General features: G+C 36.2%; 1 protein-coding gene across 1 annotated transcript in view; it reads right to left on the reverse strand.

Moving 5' to 3' along the window:
* Window positions 1-20343, reverse strand: part of LOC104842134 (chromosome unknown open reading frame, human C2orf43) — a 125086-nt gene that overhangs the window by 51079 nt on the left and 53664 nt on the right. Inside the window, exon 4 of the mRNA XM_010584251.1 lies at window positions 16932-17101. Within this exon, the coding sequence (XP_010582553.1) occupies window positions 16932-17101 (170 nt within the window). The remainder of the gene's footprint in view (window positions 1-16931; window positions 17102-20343) is intronic.

Raw genomic sequence — 20343 nt, forward strand, 5'->3', positions numbered from 1 at the left:
ACTATTACTGACCTTAAGGGAGCTGGTCAACTTAGATATGTCTTCATCACTTTGAATTACAAAAGAGAGAACTTTGGAGACTACAACAGGCTGGATTCAGGGTAATATAAATTCAAACAACCATATATCCAATGTTTTTAGCTATTTCTACTTGGACATACACAGAAAGCATCAGCTGTATCAGTTCTTCAGGGAACAGTATACATACATACATACTTCCTTCCACATTCCACAGAAGGTTTCTCTAAGAAACAACATACATATGAATCTTCCTGAAAACCTCAGAAATGCACTGTTTCCAAACATTTCAACAGCATTAACTTCCTTCAAGATACAGGGTAATGAAAGATATAGGACACACTGATACTTATCTTGCGAAGTTGTGCATAATCTTCACAACTTCACAGTATTCTACTGCGGTATTAACTGTTGCAAAATACAAGGTCATACTAAGATTTATTTTTTTTTAAAGGGAAGATTAACCAGTTGTATGGACAATGCTGTTCTCAGCAATATTGGACAAAGTCCCTATTTGTAAATGGCACACAAATATTTGTGAGCCAAGCAACAGTTAATGAAATTTAAGGGGAAACTTCTTTTTTGTGTATGCTAGTTCATAATTTCTCAACCATCAGTTTTCTTGTACCTTCCTTTTGAAGTAGTCCAATGTAATACAATGGATCACAACAAACTGAATTTTTATCTTTCCCCACTCTACAGGCTCATTCACAATGCCAAATCTTTTCCTTATTTCTCATGACTTAATCAGAGAAATATTATTAAAAAAAAAAACTTAAGGAGCATTTCCTCCTTTCACACTCTGCCTATGGTATATTCTCTGCCTGAGGTACGTTACCATTTCTGGGACAAGTTAGTTGAAGGCATTCTTTTAGCTGTAACATACACCAGCTACAAATAGCCATTCTGTTCCTTACTAATGAAATGCAGAAGCAAAACTAATATACTGAAGCACCTCATAGGCAGTTAACCTGTGCTGTACTTTTACAGACTATCCTGCAAAAAAGAAGACAGGAATAGCTTAAGTTATAAGTAGATGTTAACTTTTAGCTGATGCTATTCAATGACAGGAAAAACAGAAAAACTCAACTTCCCAGGTGATGGAAAATGCCAGGACTCCCTTGTGTGAACCAACAGAACTATGACCAATTTTTGTCAGCAGCAGAGACTCCTTAACTCAACTGTGTATCTAGCACACCTTTACTTCTATTCTATGTGGTAAAAAGAAGAGAAGAATTTAGCAGAAAAAGCAATTAGTAGGATACCCTGAAAATAAAAGTTAATATACCTGTTCCAACACCACTTTAAACATTATACTTTCTCCCAGTCTGTCCATCTATCACTCATACTAACTTACAGTTTCTTACACTCAATATATCCAATATTATCATGTAAGTTACCCCTCCTTCGACATCTGAATTTGATCCACTATGTTCAAATATATATATACCACACATTTTTCAAAAGAATGAAAACTTGGGTTTATTTTGTTACTGTTTTCTTTCAGCTTCTACCTGATGATATAAATAGCAGGCAGTACTCTCATCTGTTTAAAATGCTTTACAGTGATCACAAGGTTTTTCCATGTCCTGGCACCTTCTTTATTTAACATACATTATCCAATTCTATTTGAAGTACATCTTTAATGCCCCAAGCCTCCAGGGCTTCCTGGCAGTTCCACTTGGATGGAAACAAAATTCAAGGACCAGCATTTTTTTTTTTAATGTATTTGTATTTCAAACTGTAGTCTTTTAGCGTAACGACGAATACAGTGCTAGCAACAATGATTACACCCTTAGGTATGTAGGCCTGAGGGTCATTTGCACCAAGGTGAGGTGTGACTAAATTTATGTCTACTTTAAAGCCACTTTCCACTGACTTAGCACAAATTTGATTCTGAGCCTTGTATGTTGGAATCCTGCATCCGAACTCACTGGACCAGCCATATGAAGAGTCCTTTTAAAATATGAACAATCAGGCTTCTACAGTATTAACTTCGCATGATGTTATTAGGTGTATACTAAAACTTGCTCTGCAGAGTTTAATTACAGAAGAACTAAAATGCAATGAAAATAACTCAGGATATATCTTTCAGTAGCAAAAAAGTGAGAGGCATGGAAATCTTGGTAGCATCTAACTTCAGCTGCTAAGAGTAAGAAATTACCTTTGCCAACAGTGGTCACAAGCAGAATAACTGAAAAGGTAGAGCCCTAATGAGACTGCAGCGTGTCCAATATCCTACTGAACGCTTCTGGTCCTCTGTGATTCCACCTACTGTATGCCTGGGTGTGTGATCATGCTCCTGCTGAAACTAGTGGCAAAATTTCCATCAATATAATGGGCCTTAATTCTGCCCCATGAATAAATTCTGATTACAGGATTTATTTTTCAGTTATTAAATATGACAGTCTACAGTCAATGCAGATCTCGCCAAAGACACAATATTCCCAGCTCTAGAGACCAAGATTCTCTTATTCTGTTCTTGGATAGACAGATGAAGACCATGGCTGCAGTAAAACACTTATGGTAGTTACAGAATAACCTCTTGGATTGCACAGTAAATTGAGACCTTTGATAATTCCCTTTGAAATCAATACGCTTTCAATCACACCTTTCAAAAGGTTGTTAATATCCACCGTAATATGTGACTTCCAATGCTGAAACTGTTTAATGGCAACAGGAGAGGGACCATCCATACCTCACCTTACAAGTGGGTCACAGCACAGGAAAAAAATTACCTGTTGTTTCACATTACTTGAAATATTTTCCAATAAGAAGTACTCCTAGAATTTTTCCAGATGAAGCCCAGAATTCTGCTAAACATACAAAAGACTAGAACTCAGGAGTGTTCTCTACAGACACTACAAACTATTTCTCAACAGGTCAGCTCTACATACTGAACTATTTGCGAATTATTAAAAGTATAAAAAATATTAAACACACAGACTGTTCATTACATTTACAAGTCTCACAGGGCTGAAATGCAAATTACTCTGTACTACAAATATTTGGGTAACTGAAGACTTGCCCAAAATGTTTGGAAAAAAAAAAAAAGAAAAAAAAAGAAAAAGCCTTTTTATGGGTTAAGGTAATAATGACAAAACTGTTCTCCCAAAAATCTGTATCTTATTGTTGGACTGAAAATAGTTTAATAGAGAAAATATTCATTGACAGAGCAGTATTTTACATAGAGAATTAAGCCCATCAAAGTGGGCAATATCATTCCATCTACAAGGGACGTGCCAAAGGAGACAGCCAAAATTTGCAACGGTGTGATAATACCGGCAGGGATGGATTTGTTGCTATTATGATTAAAGCATATAAACAGAAGAAGATTAGGAGGGGTGAGAGTGAAAAGAGAGGAAGAATAGTTTATTGGTTGGAAGAAGGGCAGGGAGAAGCTTATGTTGGAATGCAGTGTCACAGTTACACACCATAAAGCTTTCAGTTGCTCCCATTACATGAATGTCAGAACGCAGCTGCCACTTTCCAGGAGAAATTCTTTCCATTTTCATTTTGGAAGTACAGGGTGGGATTTTTTTTTCTGTGTAGCACTCCCATGAGATTACCGCATTGCATCTGCAGGTACTCTTACAGTACACGGACTGGTAAATGTGATCCTTGTAGACATGATCTGGGACACTTACCACTTACGATGAACCAGTAATAATGCCCTTAAAAGTGGAGAGACGGCTCAACAAAAATAAAGTATTAAGAAACAGATTTTCTGTTGTCTTGAACCAACTGCTTTCATAGCCATCAATGTACAGCCATACCTACCAATAAATATCAATGACAATCCATTCAGTTTAAGGAAAAGTGGCTGAACAAGGTGAATGAGAAAATAGCCTTACTATTATAATCTGATCTTGCTGATGAAAAGGGAAGGCCATGATTTTCCATCAGAGCCTCGGGATCCTTGGACTTCTGTTTTTAAGTGCTCCACTTAAAGACATTTGGAAGGGGTATATTTCACCACTCACTGAAGTCAGCCCTCAAAAAGGCATCCAGTCAACCCAAGCCCATAGCCCTACTTGGCTAGAAGGGTTAGTAGACAGGTAAGGAAAGCTGACCTGGCATTTGACGTTGGAAGGAGTTCAGTCCATTACCATTTTAACCATTTTAAGTGGCTTATTTAACGATGTATGCTGGAGGAAGGAGAGCAGAACAAGTCCTGACTTGTGAGATCAGTGAAGAATAGAAGGATGAGTGAGCCAGCACGTATATACCGAGAAGAAACGGAACACAAAGCCGAACTTTGTATTTTTGTCAAAGGAATAAAAGAAGCAAAGAATATTTGAGGTTCAAGATAGAACTTATATCCCAAAGTCTTGTCAGGGTAACAGAAGAAGAGAAAAAGAGAGAGGAGGGAGTAAGGAATTCTCTCAGTCAGCTCATTTTTCCATCCTTGCATAGACTTTCCCAGAACTGTAAGCATTTTAAATAATAAGGGAAAATACAAAATTCCTTCCTTTGCAATACTACAGACTGCTCCTAGCCTTAATTATTATAAGAAATGGAATATAGGCAGGAATCTGCTAAAAGAGCAAAATTATCATATCTAATTTATCACGCAAATAAAACTGTTCATCGGGTAGGAAGGGTTTTAGTGCAACTGAGCACAAGAATTTGAAGAATACCTTTCAATTGCCAATGCCAGATAAAAAGTCTGAACTCTGCCAGCCACCATTAAAGGTTACAATACAAATTATATTTACTGAGATCTGGGGTTTGTACCTTTCCTTTCAGTTAAATACACTTACAGTAGTCATGCCGCTGTTTTAAAATAGAGTAGCAGAAAATCAATGTTTTCAAGAACAATTAGGACTCAGTGAATGCTACTCCTTATACAGAATTATGCTTTGTTTTGGAATTTGAAATGGAGTGGAATGTTCTCACAATTTCTCAGTGACTAGAAATGTTGTAACCAAGTTATTAGAAGCATATTTTCATTAACATTAATTGAACTTCCTTACAGGACTCCAAAGGTAACAAGTTTATTAAATACATTTGTGGTTCCAGGACTTCCACTTAAATGTATACTTAACACTGAATTCCACATGAAAAGGCAAACTCCAACGATTTTTTTTCCCAAATGTCACAGTTAAGTAGATTTGTATCCAAACAATAGAAATCAAGCATTTCAAACATTTATACATCAAAATAAATGGAAAAGGAAGTGGACTTCTATTACATTTAATTCTGAAGTCACAAGAGTACAGAGGGTGATTCTTAAGAAGGAATCTAAGGCTTGATTTAGTTCTCTAAACACAGGTTTACAGTCACTCAACACACGCTCAGGTATCTGAAAAGATCCATCGTGGCATTGGCAAAAATTCCCCTAAAATAATCAGTAATCAAAGAAATATTAAAAAGACAGGGGACAAAAAATTCACCAGTAGTTATCTGAACTTAATTCAATAGTGTATTAGAAATGCCCTAAATGCAGTGAATGTGCAGTCTAAGCTCAGAGATCTGTGTCTTCTTCTGATTCCTTTCACTTCTGCAGTGTTCAAACAGGACACACCATTCTCAGTATAGAAACTAATGCAGAGGGATACATTTTTCCACTCTAGCCTCTAAAGTAAGCACCCCTAGACTTCACTGTAAACCATGGGGAATAAACAAATTAACAATGTGGCAGAGTAGGAAACATTTTTAATTACGACACTGTCCAGTCTAAGTAACCTCTTCTAACTAGAAGATCCATGCCAAGTCCTTCCTCACTGCTTGAGTAACTATCATATACAACGAGAGGCAAGAGCTGATGAAGCAGTTCAACTTCTTTTTTGAGGGCTCAGGACTGCCAGCAAAATTACATTTTAATATAGACCTTCTAGGAACAGACACTGGTTACCAGAGTTATAGCCGTGCTAAAGTTTAACTATGTTTGCAAAGTCTATGTTCAAAAACTCCACAATGTCCCTTCACATACTCCTTTCAGGAACAATTCTTTAATGCCTTAATTGACTGCTTTCGCCTTTACTCAACTTTAAATTAGCATGAAAACTGCTGATTTCTGGCTCTATTGTCTTCTGTAAAAGCATATTAATTGCAGCAGAAGAACAAAACAAAACAAAGCTATGCGCGACATATCTTGATAGTGAATTTTGATTGTTTGGTCCAACTCTCCAAAGAGATGAGTCTCTGATTTTTCAAGTGCTATGCATACACATCTGCAGACAGAATTGTAAAAGATCTCACCAGCCAGCATAAAAAGTTCTTTGGGAAATCTGGCTTTCCAAAGGGTGTTGAGCTCTTTTGAAAAACATATGCTATAAATCCTAATTGCTTTTGAAATTCACTTCTTGTTATATGTTTATGATTCTCTCATCTTTATAGAATCATTTCATTTACTTATTACAATATGAATCCAAATTTTTGGAGATTCAAAATAACTAGATTTTATGAACATATCTGTAAAAATCCACAGTACTTAACAAATCCTGTTATTCTGCCATTTACCATTCTAGCCATCTTTTTATTTTTATTCCTTCATTTCCTCTTCATTCTCATGTTTTACTTTGGATTCTTGATGAATGATCACAGATTCCACTTTTCAGTTTATTTTTCTGCCTTTTCTGTTTGTACATTTGGCTACTTTAATGTCTTCTAACTTCCTAGAAAAAATAATTTTTATAGCCTTATTTGAATTCTGACTACATACATCTGAAAAGAAATCAGATGTTTCATTAGCGGCAAAATAAACACAATGTTATTAAAAAAAAAAATCAAGTCCCTTGAAACCAAAATTATTGTTCTCATGTTTTCCTACTTCGAATCATCACAGACCAAAATCTTGGTTTACATATTGTTTCTCTATTCAACTGAGCAGTAAACCAAATACATTAAACAAGGTGACAGAAGTTGAAGTTTCAGTGAACATTATGAACAAAACACGATTTTCCTCAGAAAGTCTTGGGAATTAGTTTTTCCTCAGGCCGCCTTCTCACAGGCTTACGATCTAAACAAGCTATCTTAGGGCAATGTTATTATTGACTCTGAATCCTCACTCTTAAAAATATGATCAATGTAAAAACAGATACTTGTATTCATATGCTTGGTAATTACATTCTGACAGATATACTGACTGCTGCTTTTGTCAAGCCTGTCTTTTAATTGCACCAGACATCAATTTTAATTAAATTTGCACTTGTGCTTTTAATTAACCCTCAACTACTTACTGGTCTCATCTGATCTTCAGCATTTCTAGACTTTAAGTTCTCCTGACTCAGAGGAGTACTGAACTATATGTAATCTAGTATCTCCCATTAAGTTCTAGGACTGAGCAAGTGATACCTACCTGCTTCACCCACTTCAAAAACCACACAAGGTATGCTATGTGTATACACATGGCAGCACTGTTCAGAAATGCATAATTTGTTTTCAAAATACATATAAGCCAGTATTAAGAATGGATTTTATATATATATATATATTTCAAAAGAAATAATACTTACTGTACCTTATCTTTCTGGTATCTCTGTTTTTAGGAGAGACATTTAGGAATCAAATGGTGAGACAAACTGACAGTGTAGAGCCTTTGGTCTATGTTTTGGTAGATACAAAAAGAGTGGATTTAAAAATTAGTTTTGTTTAATTTAATGTATATCCCTTTTTTCCTATTCTTAAGACTGTCCTACTGCAATCTTCAAGCTTTTTGTTTTCTAAACGGAGTTTCTATATTGACACTTTTTGGTCTGATACTGAACTCAGCCAGGCAAATCAACAACTCAGCTACCCCCTTTCGGGTGTTGACAATATGATGAACTACAGCTTCCACGTGGCTAACATGAGCTGAGCCAGGGCGTACTAATACAATATAACACAAGCAAGGCATAAAATACTAGTCAGCAGAATAAAATAAAGCAATTCAAGTCAAGGTTAATTTCAAAAAGCTTTCTTTCGACCAGATAATCAGGCATGAGCTTTGGCCAAGCAGGCTGACAAGTACCATAAGCCTCATCCAAACCTTCCATTCATGCTTCCTTGGTAAACACTAGGTTTTGGGTTAGAAGTTTAAGATCTCAACAGCAATGACACAGAAGATGTTGAAAAGGGCATAGTTCAACAGGTAATCCTCCTCAATTCCGTTTGAAAATTTTACATGTTCCTAATCCTAAATGTTTGTGTTGCCAAAAAAATCCAGAATTTTATCATCTTACGTTGGTAACTTAAGTCTCACCTTTCACTGTTGCTTGCTGCCTACTTCTACAGCTACAAGTAAGAACAAGTCTGGATTGCAGACAGGACAGATATATAAAGTAGTGCTCTCTGGAAATCTCTTTTACTTTTTTAATATATCTCTCTCCTTTTTTGGGGGGGAACAACTTTAAAGCATAAATCCTGTTATCTCATTTTAGAGGCAATTGGATTGTTAACTAGCAGGCAGTTATACACTTTTGACCACAGCATACTTGGTCAACCTAAGAATCAGAAGATGGCACCATGTGTAACACACTATGCAATGTATGATTAAAAGCTAATTTCTCTGCTTAAGACAAGAAAGCAGAAAACAGAAAACCAGACAGACACAAAGCAAAAATCAGGTATCTTCACAGCATGACTGAAGACTATTCTCAAATTGTTGATCACATTTCAGTTCCTGATTGGTTTAGTTATTTGCCAATAATTGATAGTTCATGCCACTTTGGCTTGAAGACAATTTTCTGTGGTAAAAATTATATTCTTAATGTGGAGAAAGATGCAAGCCTCTCCCTGGTGAAAGCAAAAGACAAAAAATTTAACTCCTTATTTAATTTGCCCTCAGGCTTTTTACACCTGAAGATATATCACCTTCAACAGTTTATTTCTCATTACATTTTAAGTTTCCTGAATTTTTTTTTTGTATTCTTGAGATATTTCACATTCTTTGTCCTCGATATCACAAGGTGGGTTGTTTGTCTGTGAAAAGTAATTTCAGGCAGACCTATGCAGCACATGGCAATCTAGACAGTGCCTCTTCCTATTCACAAAGGCAGTGTCCAGTGAGGGCTATACAAAAAATCCCGTTTGCCTGTTGATTGCTGCATTTTCTTTACAGTTTACATTTTTTAAAGATTTTTTTTTTTTTGTCAAGGAGGGGTAGAAAAGAATATGACTGGGACCATTAGGATTAAAGTCTGTCATCAAGCCAGTGAAATAATGGTTGCTAGTGGTCTCTTGGGTGAGCTCACATTCTCAACCCCATTCCACAGTTATCAGCCTTTCACCAACAGCGTTCTGAATTTTTGTTGAGCTTTTAAATTCAGGCTGGTGGCCTTCTATGAGTGTCTCAGTCAAAAGTCAGTATCTCTCTAACAAATCTTTGTTTGCCATGAACTCACCTACTATTGCTCCTTGCTTTGCAGCCTCCCACCCCAAAGAGAGAAGGTTTTATGTTTGTCTTAAGTTTTCACATGAAGGTTGTTTTCATTTTTTCATTAAAAAAAAAAAAATCTCTCTACAAATCTTTGTAGAAACTTCCTTGATGCTTCAAAGATACGGTATCTTATTTATTTTATTTGGTCAGGTTTAATAAATCAACTGCATTCCTTCTCACTTTTTCCACATAAGAGAGCTGCACGTTTGCATATGCACCAAGTTCATATTGCTTGGTTTACTGGCTATTCCACTAGATTTACTGATATTGCCTGAGGCGTCACTGAGAGAACATACTCATCAGAACTTTGTCATCTGTTGCAAGGTGGATTATGCAGGCTCTGCAATGTGTATACTGTCAACTAAAACAAATTTTAGTCTAATTGTTGGCTCAGGCCACCTGTGCTTCCTTGTATATGCTCCCACAGACTTGCTGTCTTTCAAGAACTTATAGAGAGCTGTCAAAAAAAAATATATATATTATAGAACTAGTCCGATTCAGTGACAAACTTAAAACATCCATAAGGTTAAATTAACACACACATCTCACTGAAGGCAGCTGTACTTAGACTCATGATTAAATCTGTGCAAAACTGTGTCAGTCTTTCTTTTTTTCCCTCTCTCAACACTTAAGGGGGATGAAGGTGGGTATGTATCAGCGCAACGCTGTTTGCTTGGGTTTTTTTAATATGTAGTTAATTTATCCAGATGGATGGACTGAAGAAGAAAAATACATGAGAATCAGTTTAGGTTTATATCATGGCCTAGAAATTTGCAGCTCTCTTCACAAGATACGCATTTATTTGAAATGTGTACCAATTCCCTTGTGAGGTCTGCTAAATAGAGACATCTATTTTTTTCCTGCATAATAATTTTGCAAATGTTGTCACTGGGTTTGTGTTACTGTAAGTCTTTTACCCATTTTAGTTTTTATGGGGATTTTTTGCACTTTATCATTTAAGCCTGCAAGTAACATGAAATTCATATAAAAATAGTGTTTCTCCATTCTGTTTCTCCAGATCACAATCCCTACTGCTAGACATAACCACATAACCATATTCCATCCATCACTGCAAACCATTAAGGAACCAAGAGCAAACAGTTCTCAGGAAGGATAAATCAAAACAAGGCTGCACAAACCAAGGACATTTATTCACGCTTCTACTGTGCTGTTGGTTACACTGCAACCTGGCACACAGGTATACAAAGTATAATCCTCTACATGAGAGAAGACATCATGTCTCTTCAGAAGTCTTCTGGCTATTTTTCTATTTTATGCAGTCTCACTGTACTTTTTCAAAAGATCTGAGATAAGCTTACTTTTGTAAGAGAACGTTCAAGGTGGTAAAAAATGTATTTGTTCACGAAGCGTATTTTAAACTTTATAATCATCAGTGAGATCACCAGAAGTTAATTTACCTACAGAACACCTATGTAAACTGACTTTGTTTAAAGTACTGTGACATCTAATTTAGGTAATCAACATTTGAATTAGATGCTATTATGTTAAATAAAAATTTCAAAAATGGAATAAAAATTTATATTCCTGTTTAACTCAGGTGTGTTTATATTTTTTTTTTCCTTCGACTTCCAAAACGCACTAGAACTTCTAAGGATGTCAGAACCTGCTAAATTAGTGTCCTTTCAGAAGATGTTTTCTGTAATGACACCACCAGTCTTGGATTACATATATAGGTTCTTGTCTCAGCAACACAGAAACTGAACAAATGTCATTACCTTCATACAGTCTTTCCCTCATCCATTCATGCTGCTGAAAAGATCCCCTTATTATCTCTAAAGGTCAGACATGCTTAGTAGTTCCTGTACTAATAAAAAAAAATCTCCCTCTTTTAATCTCAGTCTTGTAGTCCCTGTGGATTTTCACATTCTAAAGAATTTTGTTTTCTTGTAGAAATACCCATATTTAAAAACATGGTGACTTTTCTCTTTCCTAACATTATGAAAGCGCTTCCCAAATTCATAATCAAGCTTTCAACACAACTGAAACTAAACTATTAACATAAAGGGTCACTGCATTGAATTCTGTATCACAATAAATCAATTAGTAGAGGAATTCTGAAGTTTCTCTCTCTTACAGCCTAACTCTACTTTCACTAAAGTTAGGGGAAGCTTTCCAAGTACTTCAACAGAAAGGAACTAAGTGTTAACCAGAGACAAAAGAACCAACTTGATTTAAGGCAGAAACGCAACAGTGAGAGAATCTAATATTTGTCCAAATGAGATTTTAAGCCATTACAAAACTTACATGCTCCTTCTGCCCTCCCCATAAGTAACTATTCTCATCACACAAAAAGATGTGAAAAATAACTCAATTTAGCAGGTGGGATCTTTTTGCTACAATGGCCAATTATGCATCTGCCAACAGTGGCAAAAGAAAATTCTCTCCTTGTCCAGTTCAACTCTTGGGAGAACCAAAAGCTTAAAAAAAGGAAAAAAAAAAAAAAAAAAAAAAGATACCTACTTGAAGCTTCTGTCTCTGGGAAGCTGCATTTCAAAAAGAGGATTAGCTCTGCCAGTAAACTTTGGAAAAGCTTTGATAACTTAGAGAACTGATGTTGACCAACAGGCTTGGTAAATTAAAGCCCAAGTAAAGAATATCTAAACACGGAAACAGTCCTGAATAACTTCACATGTGAAGACTCTTGTCCAGAATGAATCTAAAATACATTTGAAACCATTACCTTAAGTTATTTTGAAAATAGATTAAGCTATATCTGAAAAAGACATTTGGTTTAGAATCAGAATGTTTTACACGACTTATTCAGGAATAGCTGATTTGCTTTAAACTTCATATTCTGTCTTACTGCAAAAAAGGTATTTAAGGACAGATGTTCACACATTGTTGAGAGAGATTTCCTTCACTTCTTCTGTAATTATTTATTGCATTTTATGTTGCATACAAAGACACATTGTAATGAAAACTATCTATTGCCATTTTTCACTGTTTTAGTAAAGCTTCTTTTAAAACAAACTACTTCTATATATACAGGTAATTTCTCACACAAACTGAAAAAAAGAAATTCCCTGGCCAAGAGACAGCAAAGAGAAGAGCGTTTCTGAAATTTCATATCCCAATCAATGTCTTTGTCAGAAAGGCCATGTGCAGAGATGTCTGCTCCCACTAAGATGTGTTGCAAAGGGCTGCAGGTAATTGGGAAGAAGCAGATTTTGCAGACAATAGGAAAAAAAAAAAAAAGCTAACAGTCGTGACATCTGTCATTCTGTTGTGTACCTGTAGGCCATCAACGTTTCCAAGAAAGCTGTTCACAACAGATGGAACGTGGCCTTTTGGTTCAAGTATGAAACCACAAAATGAGGACTACATATGTCACACTAAAGGTGTTATTTAGGGGAGCACCAAGGGTAATAAAAGACCCCATTACTAACAGTGCAACAACAGAAACTTTGGAATGACAGAAGACTAATCTGTTATCAGCTACATTTAAAAAAGAATGACAAAATATATTTCTGCCTTTTTCTAACACTAGAAGCAACAACAATAATGTTTTCTAGGTGAAAGCTCCTTCGCTTCTTTAACTAAATATTTTGAAAAACTTAAAAAAGAAGAAATAAAACTACCATGCACATATGGCAGCATCATCTAAAATAACCATATTCAAAAAGCTCCAACAAAATGCTTCCCATTGAGGTCATTCAACCCCTGTGACCACTAACAATACTAATAATGGGTGAGAGAAACATTTTTCTACGGATTAGAAACTGGCTAAACAGACAGAAAATGAACAGCAGTGATATGTAGCCAATTTCAGTAACCCAAAAGGTTAGCAAAAAGTGCCCAGTACCTCCTGTTAGGCATGTGTAATTTATTCATAAAAGGGAATGAATAGCACCAATACTTTACACATCATAAAATAATTTAGAATAGTCAGCAATGAAGAAATGTTTGCTTAACTCAAGAAAGCTTGTGGACAGCTTCCTGATGGGTGAAAGTCAGTACTGATTTATGAAGAATAAGACACATTGCAGAAACCTTCTAAGCTACATACATTACCAGATCCTGAACAAGTTGTAGCTCCTCAAGTGAAAGACCTGAATGCAATTTATATACGGACAAAAGAAAAAAACATGAAAATATGGTTATGCTACTGTATAAATCTGTGGAATCATTAAATGCCAACTATGTTATTTTGTTACACTTATCAGAATTTTCAAAAGAAAGTACAGACCAACAGATTTCTGTTTGGTAGAGAACATGGTGAAGGAAACGTAAGGCAGATGCACACGAATGTGCGCACAGAAATGATGTGACAGGGTTTCCAAGGTATGAACTTGTTCTATACACAACTATTCCAACTTATGATTTCTTAGCTATTATTTATGAAATCAACCAAGGTCTAGCAATACCCAATATTCTCTTGCACCACTGAGACACAGTAGCAATGCATGGTTTTGAATTATATATTATAGAAATCTTATTTGCTTAAACTGATACACACTCAGAGGTTTTAAACTCTTTCTCCTCTGGAAGAGCAATACTTACATTGTATGATAGTTTCACTCATTAATAAGTGTTAATTTATTACCACAAAGGTACTGGCATTTCAAAAGCATCATTACAAATGAAAGACTAATGCTGTAACAGATTTAATTTCATTAGCAAGGAAATGTGTCAATCTTTTGATTAAATTAACAACCAAACAGAGTGTTTTAGGAAATACTCAATAGTATCGCCAGTAAAACACAAGGAAATCCCCCAAGTAAGGATTTGTATTTTAGAAGAGAATGCCTGGAGGATGTAGCATATTTATGAGTTAGGCTCAAGATCCAACAACTGAGAAAATAATTTTGTCACTCAGCTTCATTTTTCAGTTCTGCTGGCTGAATGAAGAGCGAAGAAGATTATGAGGTTAAGACCACATATCAAGTAAGCTGTACATTATTGCATTTTTCCATCTCCACAGAGTAAGGCTGATTAACATTTTCCTTCCCAGTGTCAAAATTTTTTAGCCGTCTGACAAACTCTGGATGCTCCACTTCCCAAGGGAGGCAAATCTCGTTAAGATTTGATGCCCACCACAGCAACTGAGAAGTGTTCAAGGTTACATGTGCACCAGCAAACAGACCAGCCAGGAGCTATTCCCTGGTCCTGCCATTAAACAGGATGGCATGGGATAGCCTGTGTCCACGTGGCTGTATTTCCCGTGCCTCAAAAACAGGATGTCTGCATCCAAACTAACTACTGGGAATGGTCCTGGGCCTCTGCCAAGCCCAGAACCATGCCAGGGTGTTGTCTGGGAGTTGCTGGCTGCTTTGGGCCAAAGAAGTCTCTAAAGACTAGTCCAAAAACATCACTGTATAGCTGGCCCAGTACTCAAATCCATGCAGTAGTCCACTTAGTTACAAGTACGGATGTAACCTGTGTGGCCCTTCTCTACCGATCAGACTTAGTTAAAAGCATCAACCTAAGACCACGTTTGTGTTAAGGGGTCTCCTGAAGAAACTGTTAACAGAAGCCTCCCTGAGAGTCAGTAGGGAAATAGGGATGGGGTCCAAAACTGAATTTATCCTGGAGTAAACTGGCAATTCCTGTTTCATTTCTCTTTTAATGAAATAAGAAAGCATTATTTCACAGCAGTTTAAGAAAAAACCCCATAGTACCCCATTAACCTGCAGAGCACAACGGCCCAAGAAATTAGTGGCATTCAAAACTGACTGGTGAAGAGCAACCAAGGAGAGATAAGGAGATAGCACTTTCTCCTTTTCAGGCACGCTAGCTCAAGTTCATCAGGTTCCCTCATCATTGTGTAAGAGAGGGACAATCTAGTTTATATTTGGTTAGATTATGAAAGGGCTTTAAAATGGATAATAAAAATCATATCTGCTAAACATACGCTCCAAAAATAAATGTTTACTGAATTATTTGAACAATAAATACAACATATTAACTTCTAGCTCAGAATAACAAACTGTAAGCAATCAAAGGTTCTTAAATTCTCTGCTTTAAGACCAAAACTGAAACTCAAGTAATAAATGAATATCACATAAGAGCTACACAAAAATAAAATCAAATGATCTAGCTACTAAAATACACATATGTGCTCAAAATCTTGTGGGAATCAAATATTCCAGTAAAAATAAAGGGAGAGGTGGAAACACAAGTTTCTTATTATCACACTTCATATGTTATAAAACCTAACAGTTAACTTATTTTTGGCAAAGGGACAAAGGTTGCACAACACTCTGGCTTACACAAATATTTTCTATTGTTAAATGCATCTTAAATGTAGCTTGTCATATATTAACTTCATGCACACAGTACACCATGCAGTCTAGGAGTGTCCCAAAGATACCTACATTTCAAAACACTGATGAATAGCAAGCTGCCAGCATCCAGTGAGCCAGGTGTAAAAAAATTACTCAGCAATTCATAGTTTAATTGAAACCAGATAAAATTATTTCTGTAATAAAGACTGTACAGATGTTGACCAAAGAAAAGTTGATATTTTTGGACAAATTACTGCATATGATATTTTCTAGAACACTCCCTCTGAAAAGATAGAACAGTAATAAAAATTCTCCCTCAAAAAAATGCCCTTGTTTATAATCATAAAGTGAAATATTCCTGTGGAAATATATCAGGTTAACCTCATGTTTCACATTTTTAGTTGCTGTTTCCTTTAAAGGAAAAAAAAAAAGTTAGACATGCAGTGGAAATGGTTCTGAAGAAGTGGAAGAACCTACTCATGTGTATATTAAACACAGACTTTACGCTAACACTGCACTTCCTTCCACTGAAGATTTTATAATGTAAAGGAAGAGGCAATGATTTAGCAAGAGTGAGTGTTTAAGAATAAAAATTCACTATTCTTCATTCATCATCTGCTAGTAGAGTGAGTTATTACTGAACACTAACAGTTTGCCATTTCCAGAGTTGCAAGGACATGGTCCTGCCTCAGCTTTCTTATTGCTTCACAGTGACAAAGAAAAATGTTCAGATACACAAGAACATGCAGCAACACCTCTCGCTCTCATTGAGTTACACAAACAAAGACTGAGTTGCAGAAGCAATGACATATGCAAATGTACTAAATTTTAAACCCAACATCCTTTACAGTAGTACTCATCACAATTTATATTATTATTCTCTTCCATACATTTCCCCATGTACAGCCAGCAATCTGCTTGCCTTGAGATAAGAGGCTGCTATGAAAATCATAAGTCTTAATTTTTAGTGTAGTAACATAATGTAATTGCCAAATATCTAGTGATCTGTTTATAAATTAAAGATGAGAAGACAAGAAGAAAGTCTTAAATATATTTATCACCATTATGAATTATTTATATTTGAAGGGCATTTAAAGGTCCAAATTCAGAGTCAGAACTTTATTTTACATCAAACTGCTTTATCATATGTTATTAGGATTAGTCGTTGATGTTTTTATTTCATTTTAATTGAAAGGTTTTGTACAGCAGAATAGAGCTTCCACAGGAAAGACATGGCATTACTCATAGGGTAAGCATGTGCACTGTTTTGCTAATAATATAACTCCCATTCTATAAGGTTAATGTACCTGAAGTTCTGATGCTCGCTTCATCATCTCCAGTGTGATGTAGCAACCAATAGAATGAGCAATCAGTACCAGCTTTATGTCTTTTGATACATTCTTTTTGAGGAAGTTCAGCTTATGCTCTACTTGTCCGTTAAGTCCAAAAACATCCTCTAGCTCCTTAATATCTGTGTCTGAAACATAAAAGAAAAGAAGTCCTTTGTTTTAATGATAGAAATTTCAAGTATCTCTTTCTTTTTTTTCACTTCTTTGGAAAACTCTGAAATAAACAAACTTATTAATTAAAAAACCCCCAACCAACCCACCAAACTAAAAAATGTGATTTTAAGTTACCACCACTGGTAAATATAGACTGATTAATCACATGTACAGAATGTGAAGCCTCATGTGTAGCTGGGGAATCAGGGAAGGATGCGGAAACACGTGGAGCTTTATGGTGCATCATCTAGCATTGTGATGCCGTTCATTCAGAACAGGACTGAACTCAAGGCATTGGACCGCATAAATCAATCCAACTTTACATTGAGAGATCGGGACCTACAATAGCAATACTTCATCTTCACTCAAGACAAACTATCACACAGGTTATCACGCACTAAGAACCTTCAGATATTCCAAAGCTCCTGTCTTAAGATAAAGATGCACAAAAAAGTCCCATAAAATGAGGAAAATGAAATACGTATGCATCAACATGGAGCACTAGCACTTACAAAAACTACCCCTCTTTATGCAGGTTCTTATCATTGTCGATCCAGCCACAAAAAGTGAGATCAAGTTAGAGCTTCATGGTTCTAGGCTATTGTGCAATTTCATTCCTGTTTTGCCAGGGACCTCCTAAAGGAGCTTGGGCAATCACTTAAGATGAGGACTTTGCTACTTGCTTCCTGGCCAGTCAACAAGACAAGGATGATCTGGTGCCTGTAAGAATTTACAGCAATTTGGGCATCTTTAACTGCTGCTCATGAGGTGGGTGATATGGCTCTCAAGTTCCCCAGTCTAAGGGGATTGACAGCTCTTTCATCTGCTAGAAAAGTGCTCTATCCGCTAAACTAAAAGCTATGTTAAGGATACACCACTCCAGATGAAGCTGGACTACTCCATGGAAAAGGCTGTAGGAAGAAATACTGAAAGAAAGAATGACAGAAAAGAGGCAGAAAGCACGAGGGAACATATGCCTATAGCTTATCTAAAAGAGATGTACTGGTACTAATATCTCTTAAAACCACGCTATTACCTCAGGGCTCAATTTCATACTCCAGTTTAAAACTCTGATCTTTTACGCTCCTTATATGTTGAGCTGCAATGCAGCTTTAGTCTGAAATAAGCTACATCTCCCAGCAGCAAGGTTCAGATACAGGATGAGGACTGGCTCATTACTGAGCCATGGTCCTACAGACAGCATATAGGTTACTGACAAAAGCCACCCACCTCTAACAATTCAGGAGCAGCGAACAGAGGTAGTGCACACACAGCCCTAACCAGCCCAACAAATATTAGGTGTTTAACTTCCCACTTGGTTTCTTTTATGTCCTCTGCATCAGTTCCCTATGTGAAAAATAGATGTGAAAGAAAGTATCTGGCAGGCAGAGATATTGTAAAGACACATAGATTAAAAAGACTGAAATGCATTGAAAAAACTGTGAACATAGCTTATCAAATTATGAAGGCTGATTGGTCTTTTAATCCACATGTAGTAAATTTGATGGCAATTGGTCAGTAACCTCAAATACTAAAAATTACTAACACTACAGTAATGAAGTTACTGGGGGTTTGACAGTGATAGTATTAATTGGTAGCCTAAGTGGGCTGGCACTATATCGCCTTTTTGATCATCTGTATGAAACATAGCCCTTCAAAGCAAAATAATTGTTCAAGAATGTGTTCTGATGGCTTTTTTCTGAGCTTAAACTATTGCCACAGAGGTCACAACAAAGAAGTTCTTTAGTTAAACTAGTATTTCTACTAAAACTACTAATGATCATATCCCATTGTAATTTATAGTAGTTTACTCTGAATGAAAAAGGGGTTTACTAAAACACACTCAAGGAATGCAAAATTAGATAGGAATTATTAGATAGGAATTAAATTAGAGAAGTAATATTTTGCTTATCAGGCTTTCTACAAGTGATGGAAAACAAAGAGCTTGTTATATTTTCCAAAACCCTAAATAAAGGCCTAAGGCCAAAACATTGTTTTTAAACTTAGTTTCTATTTTTAGCAAAAGCTGCCTTTCCTACTTTTTATTTATTTACATAGCAGCTTAAATTCATGCAGGAGTGGGTTGTCTACATCGCAAGTCTAATTAAGTGTATATATAATACACAGAAAAACCAGAATACAAGAAACATGACGGCCCACTGGATACACCAAGTGAAAGAGCATGTTGAGTATAGGTATATTACTGTGTGTTGGGTTAAGCAGGTCAGTTTTCCCTTGTAAACATTTGCTATCATTTCCATACTGTTTTACTCAGGCATTGCCATCTCCAGTGATTTATCAGCTTGTCCTTTAATGTTTGACATTCCATTTGTAGCTTTGAATTCTTGAAAATAAGTGGTTTTACAAGAATTTCAGCTTATTTCCAGGTTAGAGCAAGGGAAAAGGAGATAAAGTAGGTGTATAAATCTTCTAGAGAACTTCTCATGGTTCACAAGACCCCAGAAACCAAGCAGGAAACAAAACAAATTTTTATTTATATTGTTCAATCTCATGAGGTTAATGGGTGCTTTTCACTACACAAATTCAATATCTGCTGCAAGAGATGCTGAACATTGCTGCAATGTAATTAAACAATACAGCAAAGACAGTCTAGCCCAGTGTCAACATTTTCCAAGTTAAGGTAGATAACTATGTTAGACAAATACAGTTAATTATTTTAGTTATTAAGACATTAGATATCTAATTTAATATTTAGTTACCTAGTAAATAACAGCATAGAGATTCAGTGCAACATATTCATAGCTATTACTGATTTCAGCAGAGATGTGCCTATTCAGAACCAGTTTTGTTGCCAAAGCAAGAACCCCGAGGAAGGATATGGGTGGGGATTAAGAGCAGAGTGAAAATAAGGGCTTTTTCCTCCTTGCATTTGCCCATACTTGAGTTCAGGGCTTGAGCATACTCAACTCAAGCCTGTGCGCTAGTGTTTCCTTAAGGAAGCAGGGGAGAACAGAGCTTGCAGAAGCGATTTTTAATTAGATGGGTTAGTTATGATTGATGATGATTGTAGAGACGCATTCTGCTGCACTGGGCCAAAGCATCCTCAGTGCAGCCCTGCTCAGCACCACTTACAGCAAGGATGCTCAGATTCCACATCTACTGGCTTACGTTACATACACATATAATCTCTCTTAGACTGAAAGTGAGTCCTGACAGCCAATGCTGACCCCAGAGAATGGTTTCAGCTGTTGAATAC

The sequence above is a fragment of the Haliaeetus leucocephalus genome, unplaced genomic scaffold (assembly GCF_000737465.1).
Source record: "Haliaeetus leucocephalus isolate CR32 unplaced genomic scaffold, Haliaeetus_leucocephalus-4.0 Scaffold964, whole genome shotgun sequence".
Lineage (NCBI taxonomy): Eukaryota > Metazoa > Chordata > Aves > Accipitriformes > Accipitridae > Haliaeetus > Haliaeetus leucocephalus.